Source organism: Moschus berezovskii, chromosome 6 (assembly GCF_049115385.1).
Source record: "Moschus berezovskii isolate FMDL1 chromosome 6, NW_MosBer_1.0, whole genome shotgun sequence".
Lineage (NCBI taxonomy): Eukaryota > Metazoa > Chordata > Mammalia > Artiodactyla > Moschidae > Moschus > Moschus berezovskii.
The window spans coordinates 112,638,876-112,662,538 of NC_142465.1; the positions used below are offsets into that span (position 1 = coordinate 112,638,876).

The window sequence follows — 23,663 nt, forward strand, 5'->3', positions numbered from 1 at the left end:
TTCTTGCAACACAACGTTTATTGAGGGCCGACCGGGCAAGGGGCAGGCTAGGCTCCTGGCTCACAGTGGACGTGAAGTGGCCACGAGTGCCTGTGCAGTTGAAGGTCTGGGGAAGGGAAGCCATGCAGAAATAAATCCATAATGACACATCAGGTGAAGTCAGGAGGGAGCGAGCAAGGTGCCCCAAGGGACAAGTCTTTCTGAGACTAGGACTTGAAACGAAGCCTGAGGGTGACAGAAGGCAGCAGACAGAAGTGGGGAGAAAGAGCATTCCCAGCAGAGAGAGCCAGGAGGGGCCCAAGGCCAGAGGCCAGTGTGCTCGGCGCCTGGGGTGGGATGACATAGGAGGGACCCCTGTTCACAGGATGCTGGGAGCCCGGTGGGGGTGTGGGGGGGGCGAGTTCTAAGTGCTCTGAATTGTCACAGTGGAGTACCCTGGTTTAATTTAGCTTGAAACAGTTACTGCTCTGGGGAAAATTGGGCTGGAGAGGGCAAAGAGAAGAGGGAGATGAGTTAGGGGCTCACGTGAGTCAGGCCAGAGTCACAGCGGCCTGATGCACAAACGGAGGTGACGTCCCTGGATTCTGGACCATTGGGAGGAGGGAAGCAGAGGCGGAGGGTGACAGACAGCCGTCCCCTCACTTGGGGCCCCCAGCCAGCCCAGCTACAAACTTCTGCCACCTCTCCTCCCAGGTCTCCACGGCAGACTTCTTCTCAGTCTCCGACAGGGCGCTGTACCTGTGGTGGGGTTGGGATGCCCAGGTGAGCCTGGGGAGGGGGCGGGAGGGGACCTCGGGTGTTGGCAGGGCTCCATGTCCCCAGTTCAAGAGTAGTAAGAGGAAGAGAAGCTCACGGGAACCTTCTGGACCTCTGCCCACACCTCAGAGTGGTGGACTCAGGCGGTGGTGCAGTGGTTCACGCAGCAGACTCACCTGATGGAGTTGATGGCCAGCTGTTTGAGCGTCCTCAGGTCGGCCGACATCCCGCCGATGCCCATGAAGGCCTCATAGAAATCGTAGGACAGGCCTCTGGCCCCGAAGGCCCCGGGGTCGTCTGAGCTGATCACCATGGGGTACCCGGCGGCCATCATGATGGCGGCGGGGTGGTTTCTCAGGTCAGACACCAGCTTCAGGACCTGCTCGGGCAGAGACATGCGTGGATCCTTGAGGAGTCCTCACGAGGGAAGTGAAACTGTGAGCAGGATTGGGCCCTTCTCTCCCTGTGACTGTTCCGAGCATCAGGACAACTCTGGGCAAAGTCCTGATGCAGGAAGAGCCAGTCCTACTCAAACATCTGGTCTCCCTTGGCCCAGCTTGAGCCGCTGTCCTGAGCACAGAGCCCCGAGGAGCCATGTGGCAGTGGGGGATCCCACATTCCCCCCTGCGTGTCCTCCAGGGCACCTTTAGCTCTGTCTACAGCCTCACCCACGGTCCTGCCCCACTGGGGACCCTCGTTACTGGGAACAGTTTAGGCAAAGGCCATTCCTAAAAAACTTCATGAATGCTAGTGATAGAGAGTGGAAGGACATGAAGAACAAGGGCGTCCCGGAGCGACCACAGGGAGGGAGGCTGGGGAGGCCGGAACCTGGTTGGAGATGGGACAGACTTCTATGGGGATGTCCTTCTTCCAGGCTTCAGCCAAGACTGCCGGGTGCTTGCTCAAAGCAAACCCATGGCCAATCCGGGTCGAGTTCAGTATCACAGCATCCAGAAGATTTCTGTCTACGGAAGTTCCCTCCCAATCTGGGAATAGAGAGGGGTCTTCAGTAGGATGGATAGGACCCCAGACCTTCGGCAGGTGAAGGCCCCAGAGTTCCCAGGCAGGAAAAGGAAGAGAAATGAACATTAACACAAATGTGCACACACTTTTCCTTCTGACAACACTGCAGGAGGGGTACGGCTCGCCTGTGTGTACCTGTGTGTGTGTACGTGTGTTAACAAGTGAGGAAGCGGAAACCCACGCAGGCTTTATAGGCTAAGGGAAGGCGCTCACGGAGAGAGCGGAAAAAGTGGGTTTCAAGTCTTGATCTGCTTGGCCCACGGTCCATATTCTCTTTTTTTTCCCAGCTGAAACAGCTGGCACGCGAGATCTCCATTCCCTGATCAAGGATCAAACCTGCAGTGGAAGCACAGGCCCCCCAGCCGCTGGACCACCGGGGAAGTCCCTGCCCCTGTATCCCCCATGTTCTTTCTTTCCATCTTATGCTTGTTTTTAGAAACTGTTTTCTTGGAATTTTATGTGTCAGATCTTTACATGTGCTGCAGACTCTGTCACTGTAATGACTTGCATTTTCTGCACTTAAATTTCCGTCTTTAACAAAACTCCTGGGACAACCCTTGGCAAGGTAGCCACGGCCAGCAGGAACCAGCCACTCTACTGGACCTTCCTGCTGGCAGGGCCTCCTGGTTAGAGGTGAGAACACCGTTCTGACTCCACCAGCCTTCCCAGCAGCCTGGGATGGGGTGGGGGGGCTCCTGCAGCTCCCCGCCCCCCCATTCAGGGAGTTGCCCTAGAGGAAACAGCTGTTGTTTGGCCTCACTGGATGTGGTCACACCTGGATGTGACTTCACTACCTGTGCCTGAATGGGGAGAGATCCCAGGCCCAGGAGGACGGCGTGGTTGATTACGGTGCACAATCACAGCAGACCTGAAAATGGAGTCTACAGGGTGTGTGGGCCCCATTACTGGACCCCGAAAGCATCCTAACTGACCCACATGTGCGATGTGAAAATTCCATGTTTCTCTTGGGAACGAAGCCCAAGAATTCCCAATGCTGGTAAGAGCATGTGTTTTAGAAGAATTTTCACTGGTTTCCTAACACTTTCTTTTCAAAGATGTTTTCCTTTTCTTTTTTTTAAAAAGGTGCATGCTAGGTCACTTCAGTCATGTCTGACTTTGCAACCTCATGGACTGTAGCCTACCAGGCTCCTCTGTCCGTGGGATTCTCCAGGCAAGAATACTGAAGTGGGCTGCCATGCCCATTCCTCTAGGGGATCTTCCCTACCCAGGAATCGAACGCTAGTTCTCCTGCATTGCAGGTGGATTTTTTACCTACTAAGTCACCTGGATTTTGTTCAGTCACTCAGTTGTGTCCGACTCTTTGCGACCTCCATGGACTGCAGCACGCCAGGCTTCCCTGTCCTTCACTCCTGGACTTTGCTTAAACTCATGTCCATTGCGTCAGTGATGCCATCCAACCATCTCATCCTCTGTCATCCCCTTCTCTTCCTATCCTCAATCTTTACCAGTATCAGTGTCTTTTCCAATGAGTCCACTCTTCACGTCAGACAACCAAAGTATTGAAGCCTCCTGGGAAGCCCATTAAATATTCAAGTCCTGGCAAAATCTTCTCCTAGGACCATGTCATGGCATTGAGTTTATTTCAGAGATGACTATCGTTTCCCAACCAAACCTCAGAGCCTTCAAGGCTAACAACTGCCACGTCCCCTGCCCCACACTGACCCATCCCAGCTTCCCATCCCCCACAAACCCTTCTTTACATCTCCTAGAAAAGCTTTGATCTAAATTGGCTCCAAACGGACTTGAAATGTCCAGAAAAAGAGATAAATGCACAGGAACCCTTGTTTTGGAGCCAGTGTGAGATGCCAGGTTTGAGCCTGGCTATGAAATCTTGACTCTGCCCTTGGCTCCTTTGTCCTCTCAGGTGGCTGGAACCTCAGATGCTCTGAGGGGTGTGGGGGTGGGGTGCAGCAGGTCTAAGTCTCCCGAATCTTCCCCCAGATATGATGTTGCTGCCGTGACCTGCTGCTTCTGCTGAGGATTTACATGTTTTGAGGAGCATCTGGGGGCTGAGCAATGAACAGTGAGCCCGTGGACAGAGCTTTGAGGGTCAGAGACATGGCCGGGCAGATGGCAGTTCAGAAACAAGGGCAGCCAGGCTGCTTGAGCAGAGCTGGGCCCCCTCACCCTGGTGGGTGCAGACTAAGGTCCCCCACCTCAGCCTGATGGACATGGACAGGCAGCCCCCCCAACCTGGTGGGAGTCGACAGCACCCCTCCCAGCCTGGTGGGGGTGGACAGTGCCTCCCAATCACAGAACTGGCCTGCTGGTCCCTCTCCCCCAACCTCCCAGTGTGTGAATTTGCTCATGAGTCCACCTCGAAAGCAAGGTTTGCTCGTTATGAAATTGACATCATCAGAAAGGGTTCCCAGCTCCTTCTGGTGGACCAGTCACCCTGTTTGGCTGGAGCCTCGGGCTCCTCGCCTGGAGATCGGGGTGGGGTGCCCTCCTGGCAGGACCAGGTGAGAGCCACGGGTAAGGTATGTGAAGTGCAGCTGCCCCAGCACCACCATGTCCCCTTCTCTGGGTGCTGATGTCAGCATAGACTCAACAATGTGAGTGAAGCAGACCCTCACCGTGAGCAGCCGTGGGGCTGTCACTCCACTGGCCGGGGTCTTATCTGCGGCCTCGGAGGTGTTGAGGGCCCTGCCCATCAGCCCTGTGCCCAATGGTGTCGCAAGCTCACCAGTCTCTCCCGCGTGGAAGAAGTAAGGCAGGTGAACGCCCCGCGAGGCTGGAATCATCAAAGCCTCTCTGTAGTCGTACAGGGTGTGGCCCGTGTCCTCGCGCCCCACCTGCAGGACAGAGCAGGCACGTGGGGTGCCTGCCGGCCCCCTGCCTCACCTCACTGGAGTGCCCTGGACCTGCCACCACTGCCAAGGCCTCTGTCACAGCCGTAAAGAGAGACTAGTAGCAGGATAGGGGAGAAAAGAGAGCTGTGTGGCCCTGATATAAACACCCGCCTTATCTGGGGGAGGCTGGATCCTATGAGCAGCCCCCAAGGACCCCAGGAGGACACCCTGGTCCAGAGAAGACAAGCCCTTGAGATCTGCTCTGGGACCCCAGTGGGTCTGAGAGCAAGAATGTGCGCTGTCTTGGGTAAGATGTGCAGATTCCGGAAGGGGGGTCAGGTGCATCTAGCTGGTTACGCTAACTTAGCTTCTTCATGACATTTAAGAAATTGTCACCTGGAAGTATGGCCCGGCTATTATTTAGGGGAGGGGGGAAAGGGAGGGGAGTAACGCCACCCAAGGATGTGCTGGAATCCCAGACAGAACCCCCCAAGGACCAGTCACACCTCAGCTTCCATACACCCGCCCTGGGCTGCGGCTTGAAGAGCCAGGTGTCACGCCCAGTGTGGAGACCGGGGACTGGGGACAGCCCCTCCTTGTGGCCCTTCCTGTTCGGGAACTACTGTTTCCAACCTTCTGACCTCTTCTGCTCTCCCTTCACCCCACAAGACCCCAAGGGAGGGTCTCAATGGTGCCCCTCAGCCCTTCCCTGGGGGCTTCATGCTGGGCCCATTACCAGGTCAAACCCCGCCACTATCCCAGGGAACTTGGCGCGAAGATCCATGGCTGTCTGGATGGATTTCTCGATGAGGGACGCATTTTTGGTTCTGCAGGAGAGACAGAGAGGAGCATGGGCATCAGCCCCCTAGTGGACGGCCCACCACGTCCAGGGCTCCCAGCTGCCGTGTCTCAAACTGTCGGCACCACTGCATGCGACCCCACTCCATCCAGGCTGCTGAGTCCCTCTTAAACACAGAAATTTTGCCCAAATCCATTCCTGTTGAGGACTCTGGCTGCTCCAGGAGGACCCAAGTCTCTGGAAAGCCAGTGGGATAGGGGGGGCCCACAGGACAAGTGTTACTTGTCTGCATTTGGATGAAGAAAAGTGGCCATGATCGAAACTTGCCCTGTGTCCCTGAGAGACGGTCCTGGAAGCGTCCAGCTCTCTGGGCACCTGTGAAGTGCCACAGCCACCCGGTCCCTGTGGGGCACCTGGGCCTGGCCCCTGATTCAGTCAAAAAGGCCAGAGTGCTCCAGAAACCAGATGACCAGGCTGCCTCATCCCCCCCAAAGCTCTCTCCTTTCCAGCCCAGGGTAGGGACCAGGCAAGAGCATCGCCACAGGAGCACCAAGAGAAAAGGCGCAGGCCCATGATGGGGGAAGGTGCTGGCCCACCCACTCTGATCCCTAGCTCTGCACCCCCCTCACCTGCCTGTCACTCCCTGCACCCACAGCAGCTGGCATTGAAACCCTGCCCTGGAGCTCATGCCACCAGCCCCCAGGGAGCCTTCACCGTCCACTACTGCCAGCTCCACCCTGGCCCACCAGCTCCAGCAGCCCCAGGTCTCACTGGGAGGGGAGGGGCTCCAGGGAGGTCTGATTGCCCTCCCACCTCCCATGGCTTAGCAGGTGGGGCGACTGCTCCTCCCCAACCCTCCAGCTGGACATGCCACAGTCTATCCAGACTGCCCCTCAACAAGAGGGAGACTCTTCCTTGGTAAAGTCAGGTGAATTCCTGTAGGCTTTCTGCACTTGCTTGGAGCAAGGGTGGGTCTGTCTTCGCAGTGTGTGAGCATGCCATACAGATGGGGCTGCTGTGAGGCAGAACCCGGCCACAGATTGAAACAAAACCATCAGAACATGCAGGGAAACACACTAACCCCATAACTGGCCACCCAGGCCAGGGTGGGTCACATCCTGGAATTCCAAGGCACATGGAGCCCATGGTGCTTGGACCCTGGGCAGGGGGGGGTGTTTCTACCCCTGGCCACAGCCTCTCTGCCCCTCCTTACCCCTTTCTCCTCTTATCCCATACCCTGCCATCCCCATGGCTCTGCCCACAGCCTGTCCTCCCAGTTCCTCCAGGCTCAGTTCACTCACTCTCACCTGTGATCCGAAAAAATGAGTTTGATTCCAATAAACCCAGGATGAGTTTTTGCAAAATTATGAGCCACTTCTTCGTAAGTCCTCACCAACCACTCTCGGCTGTAGACCGTCCCATCCAGTTCATACACCTGTGAGGGAAGCAGGGTCGCAGGCAGATGTCAGAGGTGAGCAAGGCAGAAGTCCATTCCCAACTGCCAACAATCTCCAAAGCCTGGTTGACGGCCTCTGAGGTTGACCAGAAGTCCCAGCCCTGAATGGGATGATGTTCTTGATGCTGTGAGGCTGGGAAGTCTTTTCATTCAGGCCTGGGTCCTTCCACTTAGAACAGTGTCTGGCAAGCAGTCGGTACTCTGGAAGTGTTTGTGCAGCAAATGAACAGGAGGCCAGCTGAGGACAGGATGCCAGCCAGAAAGAGTGGTCTCAGGACCCTCTTCATCTCCCCACTCTCCCACCCCTAGGTGGGGGACCCTGAGGTAGCCAAGCCACTAGGGACACCAAGGTGACTTGGCCAGGGGCAGAGTGGGAAGACCCAGGGATGCACAGTAGGTTTAAGAGTAAAAAAACACAGTGGAGAAAAGCAGGCTTTTTGCTTCTCCATCTCTGGGGGTCCTGAAGGGTATCAGAATGTGCCACCCCCGGACCGGTCACTTTTTGCAGGACTATCTTGAGCTAAGGGCAAATAAGAAGCCCAAAGGCAAACAGGTCTCCGTGCCCGCCCGTCTGCCTCAGGACAGGATGTATATTTCTGTCTGGAAGGTGCCACCTTCCAGCTCCTATTCCAGAAGGAGAGACGCCCACCGTTACCAGCAGAGGCAGAAACTGGGCACCAAGCTGGGTCTGAACAAACAACCCTGACACAACAGCCCCTATCTCCTATCAGTTCCCCGACCCAGTGACCATCCCACAAGTTGCTACTCCTAGAAGCCAAACCCCCTTCCCTTCATCTTACTGCTCCTCCACAATTTATCACCGTTTGCTAAAATAGTGTATAAGAACCTGGTCTACCCACTTCTTTGGGTCTTCACTTCTTTTCAATGAAAGTGTCCATGCACATAAAGTTAACACATTAACATCAAATAAAATTGCTGTGCCTTTTCTCCTGTTAATGTGGCTTTCGCAAGTTTAATTTGCAGTCCCCAAGAATGGAACACTGTGGAGTGACTAAGCCCCTGTGCCACAACTACTGAGCCCGAATGCCTAGAGTCTGTGCTCTGCAACAGGAGAAGCCACCGCAATGAGAAGCTCACCTCCCGCAACTAGGGAGTAACTCCCACTCTCAGCAAACAGAGAAAAGCCCAGCAACAAAGACCCAGCACCGCCAGAACTAAATAAATAAATACAATTTCTTAAAGTGAAGTGATTTAGTAAAAGGGTTGAAAAAAAAAAAATGTTGGCCTCTGGGACTTTCCTGGCAGTCTAGTGGTTAAGACTTCGTCTTCCAATGCAGAGGGTGAAGGGATGATTGATCCCTGGTCAGGGAACTAAGATACCACATGCCTTGTGGCCCAAAAACCAAACCAAAACATAAAACAGAAGCAATGTTGAAACAAATTCAATTAAAGCTTTAAAAAATGGTCCACATCAAAAAAAGAAAAATACATTGGATTCAATTCAGATTCTCTCAAGCCTTAACTATAGTTTAATTGAGGACCTGTAAATTTGTGGGGAAGTTATTCAAACTACGTACAACTTTCATAAACCAGAGTAAGATTACGAATTTCCATTGTCTATGATATCATGGAATTAGAGAATATGAAGCTGAAGGAACAAAGGGACATTTGGGGTCAGAGTTGCTCGAGGTCACACAATCCATTTGTGTCAAACCAGAAACGAGGACCCAGAGGTTCTGACTGGAGACATAGCTAGCGTTCACCCAGAGAGCCTGCCTCTGAACAAGCACTGATGGAGCTCCTCCTGTTCGCCAGGCGTTGCACTGTCAGCTGGGTCTCATTTTAGAGACGAAGAACCCTGCTGGCTCAGGCGGTAAAGAATCTGCCTGCAGTGCAGGAGATCCAAATGTGACCCCTAGAATTCAGCAACGGCATGAAACATGGTCACTACAAGAAATTGTATTTATTTGCTTCTTTTTGGCGGTGCTGGGTCTTCATCGCTGCGCGGGCATTTCTCTAGTTGCAGTGTGTGGGCTTCTCATGATGGTGGCTTCTCTTGTTGCAGAGCACAGGCTCGAGGGATCGGAAGGGATCCCTAGGGTCCAGAAGATCTTCTGGAGGAGGAAATGACAACCCACTCCAGTATTCTTGCTGGAGAATCCCATGGACAGAGGAGCCTAGCGGGCTACAGTCCATGGAGTGTAAAGAGTCGGACACGACTACAGAGACTTAGTACACACACTCCCCTAGTACACATTTTAGAGATGAGGATTTTGAGGTTTAGAAAGGATAAGAAACTCGCAGCTGCTCCCAGGCTGGAGTGGGGGATGGGGGTGGCAGAGTTTACTTGGAGGCATGGTGGGGGGTGGTCTCAAAGTCTCCAGCCACCCAGGGACAAGAAAATGCCTGGGTCCTACCCCGGTTTAATTAAATCAGATTCCCTGGGGTAGAAGCTGTTTTTTTTAAAACTTGCCCAGGTGATTCTCCTCTATCATGGGCCTCTAGGTTTCAGTCTTGTGAAGAGCCCAGTCACAGAATAATATCGTAGAAGGTGCTGCCCTCAGGATTCCCCAGAGCAGCAGCAATGGCATGAAACACCATCACTACAGCAAAAGCCAGGTGGAGTTCCTAGGGAAGGAGTCTGCTGAGAATCCAGGACAAAACCCAAGGGGGTGGATAGGGGGAGCACTAGGCCCGCTGGTCACATCACTGACAGCATCCAAGGTGTCTGGGAACGACCATCCTGGGCTCCCAGGCCTGTCCCCACAACCGCAAGACCGCCCACGAGTCAGGGCCGAGGATAAACCCCTGGGAGCTCCGCTCGGAAGTCTGGCCCGATCCAGTCGGAGCCTCCGATTCCAGCCGTGGGGGCGGGGATGGGGCCCCGGGAGATCAGACCCGCCTAGCAACTGTTGCTAAGGACGAGTGGCCTTTGTGATGGAGCATTAGTGACACAATAGGAGGCTGGGCCAGCGGCCCAGTCCATCAAACCTCATCCCAGGCCCTGAATTAGCCCCACGGGCAGGGAGGAGAGGCCGGGGCTCAGAAGAGAATTCCAGGGCAGACGTCTGGGTTGGCAATGTGCTGATGGCTCCCCTACTCTGGGGAATGGGGGCGTCAGCCCGAGACTCCCCACAGCAAGGGGCCTTTGTTCTGGGGTCAGGCCAGAACCATGAGCAGATCCCATGCCCCTGGGCCTCCACCTTCTAGGAATCCTGGCTGGGTCCGGAGGGGGTGGGGAGAGAGGGGAGCTGGGCGGCTCCCCAGGGGAGACCCTGGAGCCGGTTGTCCCCAGGGGGCGTGGCAAGAGGGGGAGGGGTGAGGAAGCCAACTCTCCTTGCAATTCCTCAGCAACTTCCCCAGATGCCCTCCAATGGCTGAGACCCTCTCTCCCCGCCATCTCTCCCCTCTTCCCCTCCTCCCAGGGCCCAAGGCCCCTCCCTGTGTGGAGGCCTCCCTCCCACTCCCTACTCTGAGAAAGCTGGCAGGATGTGACCACAGGAAGCGACCCCCAGGCTGGACCCCCTCGGGGAGCGGCTCTTGAGATGCGGTGTGGATGTGCAAGTCAAAGCCCAGTCCCTGCTCACTGCCCACGTGGCCTGGGCCAGGCCCCTCGACCCTTCCCCGCCTCATTTCCACTGCGGTAATGTGCAGGTTGTGAGGCTCAGATGAGACAATACAGATGAAGTGCTTGGAAAAGGTCTCAAAGTGTGGTCTGGGTCAGAGAGTCTGAATCAGAACCTCAGCGTGGGGGCGAGGGTGGCTGGCTAATTAAATAGGCTGCTTCCTGGCCCCACTCAAGACCCCAGATTTGGGATCCTGGGGGGTCAGGGGCCACCTCCAGATTAGTCCAGCACTCCTGAGTGTGATGACCACTCCTGGGGTTTCTGGAGGACCTGGGTGGGGGAGGTGGTCTGGAATGACTCAGAGTCTAACTGGGGATCCAGAGCTGGGAGGAAGCCAGTTCCAGGAAGGGGGAGGAGGAGGCGGATGGACTGGAGGTGGGGAGCCAGGGCTAGTGAAGAGATGGGACTTCAGGGCAAACTGGGAATGGCGGTTCTGGGAGATACCCTGTCCTCTGCCCTGCATAGGCCAGCCCTAGGCCAGCTCACCTCTTTCCAAAATTCTCCTAGTGGAAGGTGGACTGGACCCTCTCTTTTCTGTTAAAAGGAGCATTTGTACTTATTGACTCTGCTCACAAGGTTGCAAAGTTTCTCCTGGGGGCAAGGTCAGTCCCACTCCCACTTCCCAAGAATCAGAAATAGGAACAAAAGTCTGTACTCAGCATTAAACCATCAAACAAACACCAGATTCTGGTAGAGATGCCCACCCTCACCTGGGATGACCTGGAGGAGGATGAACATACCCAAGGGAAAGGGGGCCAGTCCAGGATGCACAGGAGAGTACAGACCTGGAGCCTGGGGGGAGGGGCCCTGACTCTGGAATGACTGGTTCTCAGGGCAGGATCAGCCTCCACGACAGGGCCTGCCAACACAGCCAGTCACACTGGGGCAATAGAGTCCCTTTAGGGATCCCACCCAGGATTTACAAATTTATCAGATTCTGAAGGAGAAAAATATCAGATAGTTTGGCTTCAGTAGACAGTTAAGATTTGCCTTCAGACTTCCCTGGTGGTCCAGTAGTTGAGAATCTGCCTGTCAATGCAGGGGACACGGGTTCGATCCCTGGTAGGGGAAGATATCATGCTCTGTGCGGCAACTAAGCCCTGTGCCACAGCTACTGGGCCCAAACTCTAGAGGTCGTGCTCTGCAACAAGAGAACCCACCATGATGAGAGGGGCTTGCATTGCAAATAGAAGGTAGCAACTGCTCACCACACCTAGAGAAAGCCCAGTTGTGGCAACAAAGACTTAGCATAGCCAAAAATAAATAAATAAAAAATTTTAAAAAAGATTTGCCTTCAACCCAAGGCAATAGAAATAAAAATAAACAAATAGTACCTAATCAAACTTACAAGGTTTTCACAGCAAAGGAAACCATTAAAAAAAATTTTTTTTAATGAAAAGACAACCTATGGACTGGGAGAAAATATTTGCAAATGATGCAATAGACAAGGGTTTAATTTCCAAAATATGCAAACGACTCATACAATCCAGCAAGAAAAAAACTAGAAAAATAAGCAGATGACCTTAATAGACATTTCCCCAAAGAAGACATACAGATGGCCAGTAGACACATGAAAAGATGCTCAACATCACTCATCATTAGAGAAATGCAAATGAAAACCACAATGAGATATCACCTCACACCAGTCAGAAAGGCTGTCATTAAAAAGTCCACAAATAATAAATGCTGGAGAGGATGTGGAGAAAAGGGAATCTTCCTATACTATTGGTGGGAATGTAAGTTGGTTCAGCCACTATGGAGAACAGCATGGAGGTTTCTCAGAAAACTGAAAATAGAGCTACCATATGATCCTGCAATCCCACTCCTAGGGAAATATCCAGACAAAAGTAATTCAGAAAGATCCATACAGCCCTACGTTCATAGCAGCATTATTTACTATTGCCCAGATTGGAAGAAACCTAAATGCCCATCGACAGATGAACGGATAAAGAAGATGTGGCGTATATATATGATGGAATATTGCTCAGCTGTTAAAAAGAATGAAATAATGCCATCTGCAGCACATGGACATAACTAGAGATGATCATGCTAAGTGAAGTGAGCCAGAAAGAGAAATCTCAAACGATGTCACTTAGATGTAGAATCTAAAACATGACACAAATGAACCTCTCTAGAAAACTGAAACAGACTCTCAGACGTAGAGATCCGACTCGTGGTTGCTAAGGAGGGTCGGGAAGAAGAGCGAAGGGCTGGGACTTTGGAATTAGCAGATGTAAACCATTATATATAGGATGGATAAACAACAAGATCCTACTGTAGAGCACAGGGAACTATATTCAATCTCCTAGGGACTTTGGAATTAGCAGATGTAAACTATTATATATAGGATGGATAAACAACAAGATCCTACTGTAGAGCACAGGGAACTATATTCAATCTCCTAGGATAGACCATGGTGGAAATGAGTATTTAGAAAAGAATGTATGTGTGCGAAATGCAGTCACTTCACTGTGCAACGGAGACCAGAACAACACTGTAAATCAACTATATTTCAATTTAACAGAAACAGATTTGCCTTCAAAAGAGAATTTACCAATTGGGAAGCCTACGTGTCTGGTCTAATTGACAATTTTCTCTGGAAACTGTATTCTGACTTTCTTGTGTATGTATCTGCCACTTATGACTTTGGTCAATGTGTGTCAGTCTCTGGAGCCCTTCTGGAGCCCTTTTACTTCTACAAACAGCAGAATTTCTGAGCCTACAAAGACTATGGCATTTGGTAACAAAACCGAAATACTGCTGCCCTTGGAGTCAGTCCCCGAGCCCTTGGTTCACTCCGTAATTAGGATAAATGGGCAGACAGTCTGGAAACTGTCAGCTGGCCACCACAGCCATTCCCATTAAACACTCGCTCCAACATTCTGACCTTTATAACCTTGTCTACCCTCACACCCCTAGTCAGCTCCACTAGTGGCTTTGGTGCCGCAACTCATGGGGCCCTGGCTTTGAGGAATCGGGGGAACTTCCCTCCACTTGTCTTTGCAAAAGGCTTTAGGTCCCTGGCCAGGGATCCAGCCCAGAGACCCAAGCCTTCCTGTCAGTCTTTAACTGGCTACATCTCTGCATTCTGGCTTTTAAATTTCTCCAAACCAGGGTAAAGATGGGGAGGACTTGTTTGGGGCCCTTTCATGTTGGGGAAACTGGTAGGAGGTCCCTTTAGCCCACTCAGCCTTAGGGAGTGCTGTATCAAACCTGTTTTAATCCCATCAGTGTCCACTGTTCTCATTTCTTAACAACCATCTGAAGTTTCCCACGCCGCGGTGACCAGTCCTGTGGTCCCCCCGTGACCCTTTACAACTGTCCACCTTGTTGGGAAGAGTCCATAATAGATCCCCTTTCCCTCCTCCAGGGCCCTTCTTCCCACGGGCTTGCTAATATTAACAGACCGTCTTTATCAGCATCTGAAAGACCCATTCCATTCTGCTTCTCAAACCATTCTGTTTGTTTGAGTTAAGGTTACATTTCTTTGTATCCACCTTTTTGTCTTAACATTGGTACCAATAAGACAGGTGTTTACAAAGAGAGGTCGCTAAAAAAATCTACCAATTTAGAAGTTTTTCCAGTTCAAAGTGTCCACCAAGGACAGTAGGATCTTAACACCAACACACACCAATCAGGCTTTCCGTGGCTTAGCCGTGACCAAGAGGTGTCATGGGAGAGGGCAAAGAACACGGCCGCACCAGATCCAGAGAGTTCGCTCCCCAAGATGGTCTGAGAAAGCAAAGACTGTAGTGAAGGCTGAGATGACAAGTCCCCCGTGGATGGAGACACCTTGTGATAAACCCTCCTGGAAGCCGGTACGATTATGTGTTTCCCACCAGCAGTGACAGCCCAGAATCCCACTGGATCCGACTGGCCACAGATGCCCTGGTGCCTGCACCTTCTGGATGGCAGGACCAGGGTGAGTTTTCTCACTGGTCCTGAGACTAAACTCTCAAAACAGAACGAGAAAAAAGGAAAAGGCATCATGCCAAAGGTTTTCGTCCTTATGACACAACAGACAGAGACACAGGAAAACAGACACCATCTCTGGGAGGAAAAGGATTAATAAGCCCAGAGCTCTACCAACTTCACTGGCCCAGAGGCTCTAAGCCCCAGGAACCAGCTCCACAAATATTTTCTCCTGCTGACCTAATTTTAGAAACGAGAAAAAAGACTCTTACCACTCCTGCTTCCAAAAGCCCTGCAAGCAGAGATCTGGGGACTGACTGATGGATAAGGGTTCTCACCTTCTGCCAGGGTTTCTAAACTGGCAGCCTGGGGCCACCTAGGCAACTGGCCAGCTGTTAAGGAGGTGGAGGGTGGAGGGCAGGTGGGGGTGGGGACTGGGGGGACGGGGTAGATGAGGAACAGGGGTGGCATTTCCCTCTACCCCTCTAGGTTCTTCTGGCTGGTCTAAGAATTAAGCTGACATGAGACAGATTAACAGGAGAAAATTAAGCACAAGTTTCATAACACCTGGACATGGGAGAGACCCAGGAAGAGGGAGCCACTCACCCAAATGGCTGAAGCCCTCGCCTTAAATAAATATCGTCTTCAGCTCAAGACAAAGAGTGTGTTAGGGGTGGGGGTTTGGGACTTCAAAGGGGAAGAAAGCAATTCACAGGGTGATAAACACCAAGTGTTTGGTGAACACACATCTTCTGGGCCTGCAGGGACAAGGGACAGAGAGGACTCTGGTCTCCGGCCCTGAAGTCTCTGTCCCACACCTGCCATATTCTCTGCAGAGACTGGTAACAACAGCTCTATTCTGGGAAAGGACTCTTCATCTAGGTTCTTTAAGAACTTAGAGGAGCACCTCCCTGGTGGTGCGGTGGATAAGACTCTACTTGCCATCGCAGGAGACACGGGTCTCTCTTCCCTGGTCTGGGAAGAGTCCACATGCCGTGAAGCAACTAAGTCCAGCCATCACAACTACTGAGCCTCTGCTCTAGAGCCCAGGAGCCCCAGCCACTGAAGCCCACACACCTACAGCCTATGTCTACAACAAGAGAAGCCACGGCAATGAGAAGCCCTCACACCACAGCGAAAGATCGCTCTGTTCACCACAACTGGAGAAAAACCCAGCCAGCAACGAAGACCCAGCGCAACCAAAAATAGGTAAGTAAATAAAAGTACTATTTTTTACTTAGGGGAAGGTCAAAGGCTCTTCCTGAGTCCTATGGGCCTTGACTGTTTCTGCTCAAAATAACCCACAGGCCGAGGGACAACTTGAGGGTGAGCCACTCCCCTGCACTACAAAGCATTCACACTCCTGTGAGTCCCCAGAAGGAGTCAGTCAGTACCTAGGACACCCCAACCCCGCCTGCCCCCAGAAGTCCTCTTCAAAGACCCACCGGGAGCATCCTCTCTCGGCTGTACTTGGCTCCCCTGGGCTCCTCATGGGACGCCCACCCTGCCCCCAGCCTGGAGCCCAAGACCCCCCAGCAAAGCTGAGGTCGGCCCAGCTCACATACCTGAGACTCTATCACTCTTTTCCACTGGCCAACATGTCAGGTCCTACTCAGCGACTTTGGGATATTTCTGGGCTCCTCCTAATCTTTTCCATTCCTTTCCCTTTGACCTTCCTTCCTCAAAGTCAAATCAGACGTCTCTATTGCCCACAGAAGAGACCGACCCCCAGGGACTTCCCAGCCCCCACTCTATACGCAACCAGACCCGTGTACCAGATGGCTCAGTGTCCCTGCACTGAGGTCACCACCCTGCAGCATGCTTTGACAGGAAAGCAGACAGTTGAGGCTGTCCAGGCTCGAAGCACTGCCTAGAGTTCAGGTAGGTGTCCAGGCACCAGCAGGCCCCGAGTGTCTGGGGGTGCTGGGACATGGGGATCACGGGGCAAGGGAGGTGACGGGCAGTGAGGGCCAGCCCAGCGCGTTCCAGGGCTCCATGCTCACATGGCCCCTGAACAGGCACCAGACCCCTGGGGGTGAAGCCAGTTCTTAGTGCTGCGGGGCACCAGGGTGGGGAGCCAGTGTCACCCTGTCACTCTGCAGGGTGACAGCAGAACCTGGCCCAAGCAGAGGTGAGCAGAGAAGGCTCACCGGGTACAGCGAGGCTCTGATCTCCAGGTAGAGCACGTTGTCCTGGTAGAACTCCTCCAGGCCCTGGGACAGGTAGTCCCGGAACACCGGTGCGTAGCTCACCAGGCCCCCCAGAACGGAGAAGATGGTCTCAAACTTGGCCCAGATCGCATCCTGGTCTGCGTAAGTCACGTGGGGGTTCTCGGTCATCAGAGTAAGATTTCTCAGCAGGCTGTCAGGACACAGAGGGTGGGGGGAGGCGTGCCACAGGCCGTCAACCCGGCCCTGCAAGACCCTTGCCCTGGCACCCTGATGGAGGCCCCCCACCCCAGGACCTGCACTTTCCCCAGGAGACAGCAGGCAGGACACACACACCCCAGCCAGGCCCACCTGTTGCCTTCCACCTCTTTGCCAGGCTGACCCCACAGAACGAACATCCCAGGTCAAACTCTCCTTGGAGAGTGTCATGCACGGAACTGCATCCCCCAAATTCATATGTGGAACCCTAATCCCCAGTGTAACTGTGTTTGGGGATGGGGCCTTTCATGAGGTAGTGGTGGTGGCTTCCCAGGTGGCTCAGTTGTAAAGAATCTGCCTGCCAATGCAGGAGACGTGAGTCGAGGGTTTGGTCCCTGGGTCGGGAAGATCCCCTGGAGAAGGAAACAGCAACCCACTCCAGTACTCTTGCCCAGAGAATCCCATGGACAGAGGAGCCTTGCGGGCTGCAGTCCATGGCGTCACACAGAGTCGTTCACGACTAAACCACCAGCGCCAAGGGCGGAGACCTACCTGCATGAACAGGGCCAGCATCCTAGACCCTAGGGTCGCATAGAGAGTGAGAAGACGGCTAGCCACCAGCCCAGGAAAGAGGCCTCAGAGAAACCTGCCCACACCTTGATCTCGGAGTCCCAGCTCCAAGAACTGTGAGAAAACACATTTCTCTCCTTTAAGTCACTGTCACTGGCATCCCACTGGGGCGGCCCCAGTAAGCTCACCCCCGAGGTCTGATGGAAATGACTGTGGACTTGGCAGCCCAAGACACGGATTACTTCCCTGTTCATCCATTGGTTCACCAGCTGTGTGGCCTTGGGCAGCCTCCTTACCCAGGCTGAGCAGCATTTTCTTACTCATACAGGAAACAGTTCCAGAAAGCCCTCTATAGATGGTTCTTTGATTAGAACAGTTATTATAGTAATTCTTTACAGGTCTGTTAGGAAGATGCTCCTTATGTTTTCAGGCTGTCTTGTCCACCTGGGACCCTCTCGGCTCTGGGAGCCGGGAATTTCCTTGTCACTCCCCTTGCTGAGAGTCCAGACACAGCAGCAGAGTTGCTGATCAAATCGGGTCTACACGTACCAGGAGCTTGCCTTGGACAGGAAAGGCACGGAACACTATGGTGAAGCAAAGCATCCCGTACAGTTAAGAGAAAAAGCCTTCTGATTTTTTTAAGGTCAGGTGTTTCCAGAAAGGTCCATCACACGGGGACACCGCACGCCACCCCCACCTGTCCAGGTGTGAGACAAGCTTTTCTCAAACCAACACCCACCTGTTGTCAAACTCCGAGACGTTGTGCAGCCCCTTCCGAAACTTCTCCAGCAAAACCCACTGGGGACATTCTGCCGGCTTCGGGGTGGGGGGAGTCGGATGAGCAAATCTGAACTGTGGGGTCCCCCTCCGGGTGAAGCAAAAGTAGCAGTGGGGCCTGTACGTGGCGTTTTTCACCAGCCAGTCCGGGCTGGTGATGCTGAAGTCATGGACGTGAAGGGCGGCCCCTGAGGGGGACAGTGGGTGGGCAGGGTTTCTATGGGGTGAAGTTCCTGGGAACCCAGGGCCCTTTCACTCTGTGGCCCAGAGCTGGCCACAGCCTCCTGGTTCCAATTCCCTCCCTCACCAGGAGGGGCCCTGGGTGGTCTCATTCAAGAGGCAGCAGGCAGGCTTGGAGTTGGAAGACCGGCTTCCAGCTCCTGTCAGGAGCCTGACCTCCAAACAAGTCCTCAAGTGGCCCAGCGCTATGTGAGGGGGTTTAAGAAGAGGAGCCCCACCTGCCCCCTGGCCTGTCTGCCCAGGATCCTTGAGTCCCCCATCCAGTTCCCCATCACCCACTGCCTGCCAGCTCTGTTTCCTGCCAGCATCAAGCAGGTTCCTCCAGACCTCACCCCAACTCGAGGCTCAGTGTCCACCTCCTCTGCTTTCTGGCCTTGAGGCTCACCCCATGACAGGTGTCACACTGTATGAGCTCTGCCATGTTCCCTCCCTAAACAGTGAGGCAACCTTACCAAACTCACAGTTTTTACATTTTTTAATCTCTGCTGCTGCTGCTAAGTCGCTTCAGTTGTGTCCGACTCTGTGCGACCCCATAGATGGCAGCCGACCAGGCTCCGCCGTCCCTGGGATTCTCCAGGCAAGAACACCAGAGTGGGTTGCCATTTCCTTCTCCAATGTGTGAAAGTGAAAAGTGAAAGTGAAGTCGCTCAGTCGTGTCTGACTAGTAGTGACCCCATGGACTGCAGCCTACCAGGCTCCTCTGTCCATGCAATTTTCTAGGCAAGAGTACTGGAGTGGCTTGCCATTGCCTTCTCCGTTTTAATCTCTACAATACAAAAAAAAAAAAAAAAAGTACAGAAAAGTCCTTACAAACTGCAAACTGCAATTTGTGTGTGCGTTTCACTGTTTACAGTGACGACGCATTTCTGTAGTAGTCTCAGCTACAAATTGGCACTTGCCATCTACCTTTACAAGGATTAAATTATGAGCTGCTGCAGCTGTTGGCCTTCAACACCCCTGAAAGGAGTTCAGGGTGGAGAGCAGAAACGAGGCCCTCTGTGCTCTAGGAAAACTGGCTGGACAGTTTTCTGATAGTTGGATATTTTCAGGAGACAAGCTTATGAACCCACTTCTTGTATCTTCTCACATCTAGAAAAGCACTGAAATCCTTCATGGTGACATCCGCTCCTCGTGACTAGCAGTAATCTACACACAACTAGCAGAAACCTGCAAAAGATGTGTGCTTGATTGCAGGAACTCGCCTTCACCAAAATCACGTATGTACTGACCTCCCCCCGACCCCCACCGCCACCTCTTTGGAGCAGTTTCTCAGAATTATCTGAGATGCTATAGTCTTCATTTTGCCCCAAATAAAACTTAACTCACAACTCTCAGGTTGCACATTTTTCCCCAGTGGATGGTTGCAATGAACTACGAGAAATGTGTCTGTGCAGGATGTATCCTGTTTGGTAACTTGGCCCCTGGAAAGGCTAGAAGAGCATATGAAAGGAAGGATGAGGTACTTGTGGGGGACAACTTGCAGGCCCACCAGGGACGCCCGGTGACACCCAGGCCCCCTCCCTGTCTGACACTGAGTCCCCTCAGAGCCGGGGTTTTGGTTTCCAGGGTGGACAGAAGCCATGTGGACCCCCGCCCCCTGTCCACCAGTGAGAAGGAGCACACAGGGCCCCCATGGAGTTTGCGCTCCACTAGTAGAGAAACCGCCAGCTGCAATTTAGTTCCTCCAAGCCCCCAGGGCCCCAGAACCCTCCCCTCCAGGCCCCTACCTTTAGGCATCTTCTTCAGGATGTTAAACACCTCGCTTTTCTCAATGAGGCTCTTGGCCTGGAAGAAGTGCATGCTGGGCAGGACGCTCCCCGTACTCAGGGCCTCATGCATCTCAGCCTCCTTGAGGGCCCTGAGCCTCTGGTTGGCCAGCTCCTCCTCCTGCGTCAGCACCAACTGCCCCCCCACTCGCATCATCTTCTCTCTCGTCAACAGCTGGTTTCGTGTTTCATCTCCAGACGTGGACGTGGCCGGGCAGAAAGAAGACATGATCACAGCCAGCAGCAGGGCGGGCAGGGCCAACCACCCCGACATTGATGCTAGGATGCCTGGAAGAGGAGATCACTCAGCTGTAGACTTGAGGTGGGGAGCGGGCAGGAAACTACAGATCTAAGTGTTGAAGCCAGAGGAGGTTCAGTAGATTACCAGGAGACAGCATACAAAAAACTCTTCTCCGAGACCGCAGAGAAGAGACCCCTGAAGACAGCCAAGGACGGTATCCCAACACAAATACTCGTCATGAAGCTCCCAGATGGGAGCTCGTCCTTAACAAGCCCTGCTCACATTCAGAGGAAGACACCATAGACTGTTTGGGTTTTACTTTCAAATATAACCCTGGTGACTCAGCTGGTAAAGAGTCCACCTGCAATGCAGGAGACCCCGGCTCCATTCCTGGGTCAGGAAGATCCCCTGGAGAAGGGATAGGCTACCCACTCCAGTATTCTCGGGCTTCCCTGGTGGCTCAGCTGGTAGAGTCTGCCTGCAATGCAGAAGACCCTGGTTCGATCCCTGGGTCAGGAAGATCCCCTAGAGAAGGGAAGAGTAGCCCACTCCAGTATTCTGGCCTGGAGAATTCCATGGAATGTACAGTCCATGGGGTCACAAAGAGTCGGACACGACTGAGAGACTTTCACTTAATAACCAGAGAGCAGAAGGTCGCAAGGCTTATGAAGAAAGCCCACAACATGAGAAAGGAACTAAAAAAATAGCACAGAGAAGGAACTAGCACAGAAAAATGAAAGGAAGTCTAGAAGAACCATAATTAACCTCCTTACAGGAACGAGAAGACATGCGTCAATGAAACAGGCAAAGCACGGTGTGAAAAATACACAAAACAGGAAAGAGCTTTCAGAAATTAAAAGCATGAGTGCTAAAATTTAAAACGTTTACCAGCAATATTGAAAGATGGAACTGAAGAGAAGATTTTAGAAAGGAGGACAAAACAGGAATGAAGAAAAGGAGAAGAATATTGGGTTCAGGAAGCCCAACACCCAGAAAAACAGACATTTGAGAAGGAAAAGGAAAGAATAGATGGGAGGAAAAGGGGAATAAATAATATGAGAAATTGTCCCAGGGGCTCTCCTGGCAGCCTAGTGGTTAAGTCTTCGCTTCCCAATGCAGGGGTTGCAGGTTCAATCCCTGGTCGGGGAGCTCAGATCCCACATGCTGCATAGCCAAAAAACCAAAACATACAACAGAAAGAGTATTGTAACAAATTCGATAAAGACCTTGAAAAAATATTAAAAAGAAAATAAATCATCCCAGAACTGAAGATCTGCCTCGCTGGGTGTGCAAGACTTGCTGAGCACGCAGCACAATCACTCAACAGCGATATCTCAGAAACTGAGCACTGAAGCTTCCAGCAGCTCCCAAAGAGCAGCTGGCCCGGGTGGCCAATGAGTGGGGGCTTGTGAGCAGAATCAAGGAGCTCCCCGGTCGGGTCTGCCAGCAGCCCCTGAGCTGGGCTGACTCCTGGAACCACATAAATGTGGAACTCCTAATGCACACTTGAAGGTGTGCTCCTTTCCCCCCGGGAAGTATCGAGGCTGTAAATGAGACCCCAGGCCCAGCCCCAAATGAGCACGTCCTGGTGAGATGTTGAGCTCATCACTTCATGTCTGCGGGCCTGTCTCCTTACTTGCAGCAAGGGTGAACTGGGTGAGACCAGTGCTTCTCAAAGTGGGAATCATGTGTCAACCTTGTTCAGGTGGAATAAAACACTTATAAGAAGCCATGATCCCCATGTAGGGTGCCTGGGTCCAATCCCTGGTCAGGGAACTAGATACCACAGGCTGCAAGTGAGAGTTTGCATGCTGCAGCTAAAGAACTGAGAGTTGAAATGCAGCAATAAAGATCCTGGGTGCTGTATGACCAGATGCAGCCGGACAAATAAATTAATTAAATAAATAAATGTTTTTTAAAAATTGAAAGTCTGATCTTCATCAGGACCCCTTGTCCTGGCTTTCAATAATTCTAGGTGTTTATTCAGTGGTTATATCAGACTCCAGCATGGCAGGGCTGGACCTCAACTCTGAAAGCTGGGCTTTGGGAAAATCCCTGCCACTTCACCAGGTCCTCAGATCTCTCCCCAGATGAGCATTTGCCAAACCTGAAGTCTCCAGGCAGGGGACAGTGACGCCGTCCCTCACATACCCCTACCCATCACAGAGCCATCTTATCCCACCCACGTCCTCCACCCAGGACCCCACCCCTCGTCCCCTCTCCCCCATTGACACTGAACAGGAGCCACCACCCCCAAATCTCCCACTCCATCCTCCCCATGGACCCCACGGCATCCATGTGGCCAGCACCCAGGGCTCCTCCCAGCCGGCCAGACGGAAGTATGTCCATCACTGGTCAGGAGCAGCCCATGGAGCGGGATGAGAAGTCATACCGTCCAGGTGCTCACTCATCTCCTCCCTCTGGGGCCTGGCACTTACGCTTTTAGAAGAAGGCACAGAAAAATGCTCCAAAAACAGCTTGTTTGCAGACTAAGAAAGGAACTTGAGGCTCTGTGAGCCTGAGTCACGAACTGGGGCCTTGGCAAGTGGCGCAACCCCAGCTGCCCTGCCCCTCCCACCCCTAGGATCACCCCAAAGGCAGGCAGGCCCCCACCCAGATGAGTCCCTAGTGCCCCCAACCACCTACACGCCTCGGCCCCAGGCCCCACCCAAGGGACCCCAGTTACCTCAGGACAGCTCCAGAGACAGTGACTGTGGATTCCGTTCCCACAAAGGCCCATTGGAAGCCCAGGGCTCACAGTCTTTCACTTCCCTGGGGCAGGGTTTCACTTCCCTGCAGCCTGGGGGTGGGGTGTGGCCTGCTGCGTCTGTGAGTGCACACATGTGTGTTTCTGTGTATGTGTGAGCACCCATGTGAGAGCCACACAGGTATGTGCTATGTGTGCGTGTCAGTGTGCAGGGGGGTCATGCTCATTTGTGGGTGGGGTATGAGTGGCTTGCCCCCAGGCTGGAGGCACTCAAACTGGCTCATGAATGTTGGGAAGTGGTCCTCCTCAGAAATATGGGGTGAAGCGTGGGCCAACCCACTGGACAGTGGCTGAAAAAGTAGAAGTGACAAAAGGTAGATGTTTGGGAATTCCCCTGTGGTCCAGAGGTTGGGACTCAGTGCTTTTACTGCCGAGGGCCTGGGTTCAGTTCCTGGTCGGGGAACTAGGATCCCAGAGACCTCCAGGGCAGCCAAAAAAATAAATAAAAAGTAGATGGGGGGGCAGGACAGTGGAGGATGGGGGTGGGAGGTGGAGGAGCTGTGAGGAAGGGAGGTGGGAAGGGGCACCCTTCTAGGGAGGAGGGCGGAGTGGACACAGCACCGATGCCCCGAGGCTGCAGCCAAGCCTAG

At 53.0% G+C, this 23,663-nt stretch overlaps 1 protein-coding gene across 2 annotated transcripts; it reads right to left on the reverse strand.

Annotated features, from left to right (window-relative positions):
• ADA2 (adenosine deaminase 2) lies at positions 1–23,095 on the reverse strand. Of its 2 annotated transcripts, none has more exons than XM_055394947.2 (10): positions 22,993–23,095; positions 20,027–20,353; positions 18,022–18,247; positions 16,497–16,707; positions 6,699–6,826; positions 5,329–5,419; positions 4,487–4,595; positions 1,585–1,742; positions 933–1,135; positions 1–738 (listed from the first exon to the last, which is right to left on the reverse strand). In XM_055394947.2, exons 2-10 carry the CDS (start codon positions 20,337–20,339, stop codon positions 639–641), a joined length of 1,539 nt encoding a protein of 512 aa, XP_055250922.2. In that variant the 5' UTR covers positions 20,340–20,353; positions 22,993–23,095; the 3' UTR covers positions 1–638. The 2 variants fall into 2 exon arrangements, with proteins under 2 accessions (XP_055250922.2, XP_055250923.2); XM_055394948.2 differs by lacking the exon at positions 22,993–23,095 and adding an exon at positions 22,745–22,862.
• Between the last annotated feature and the right edge of the window lie 568 nt (positions 23,096–23,663).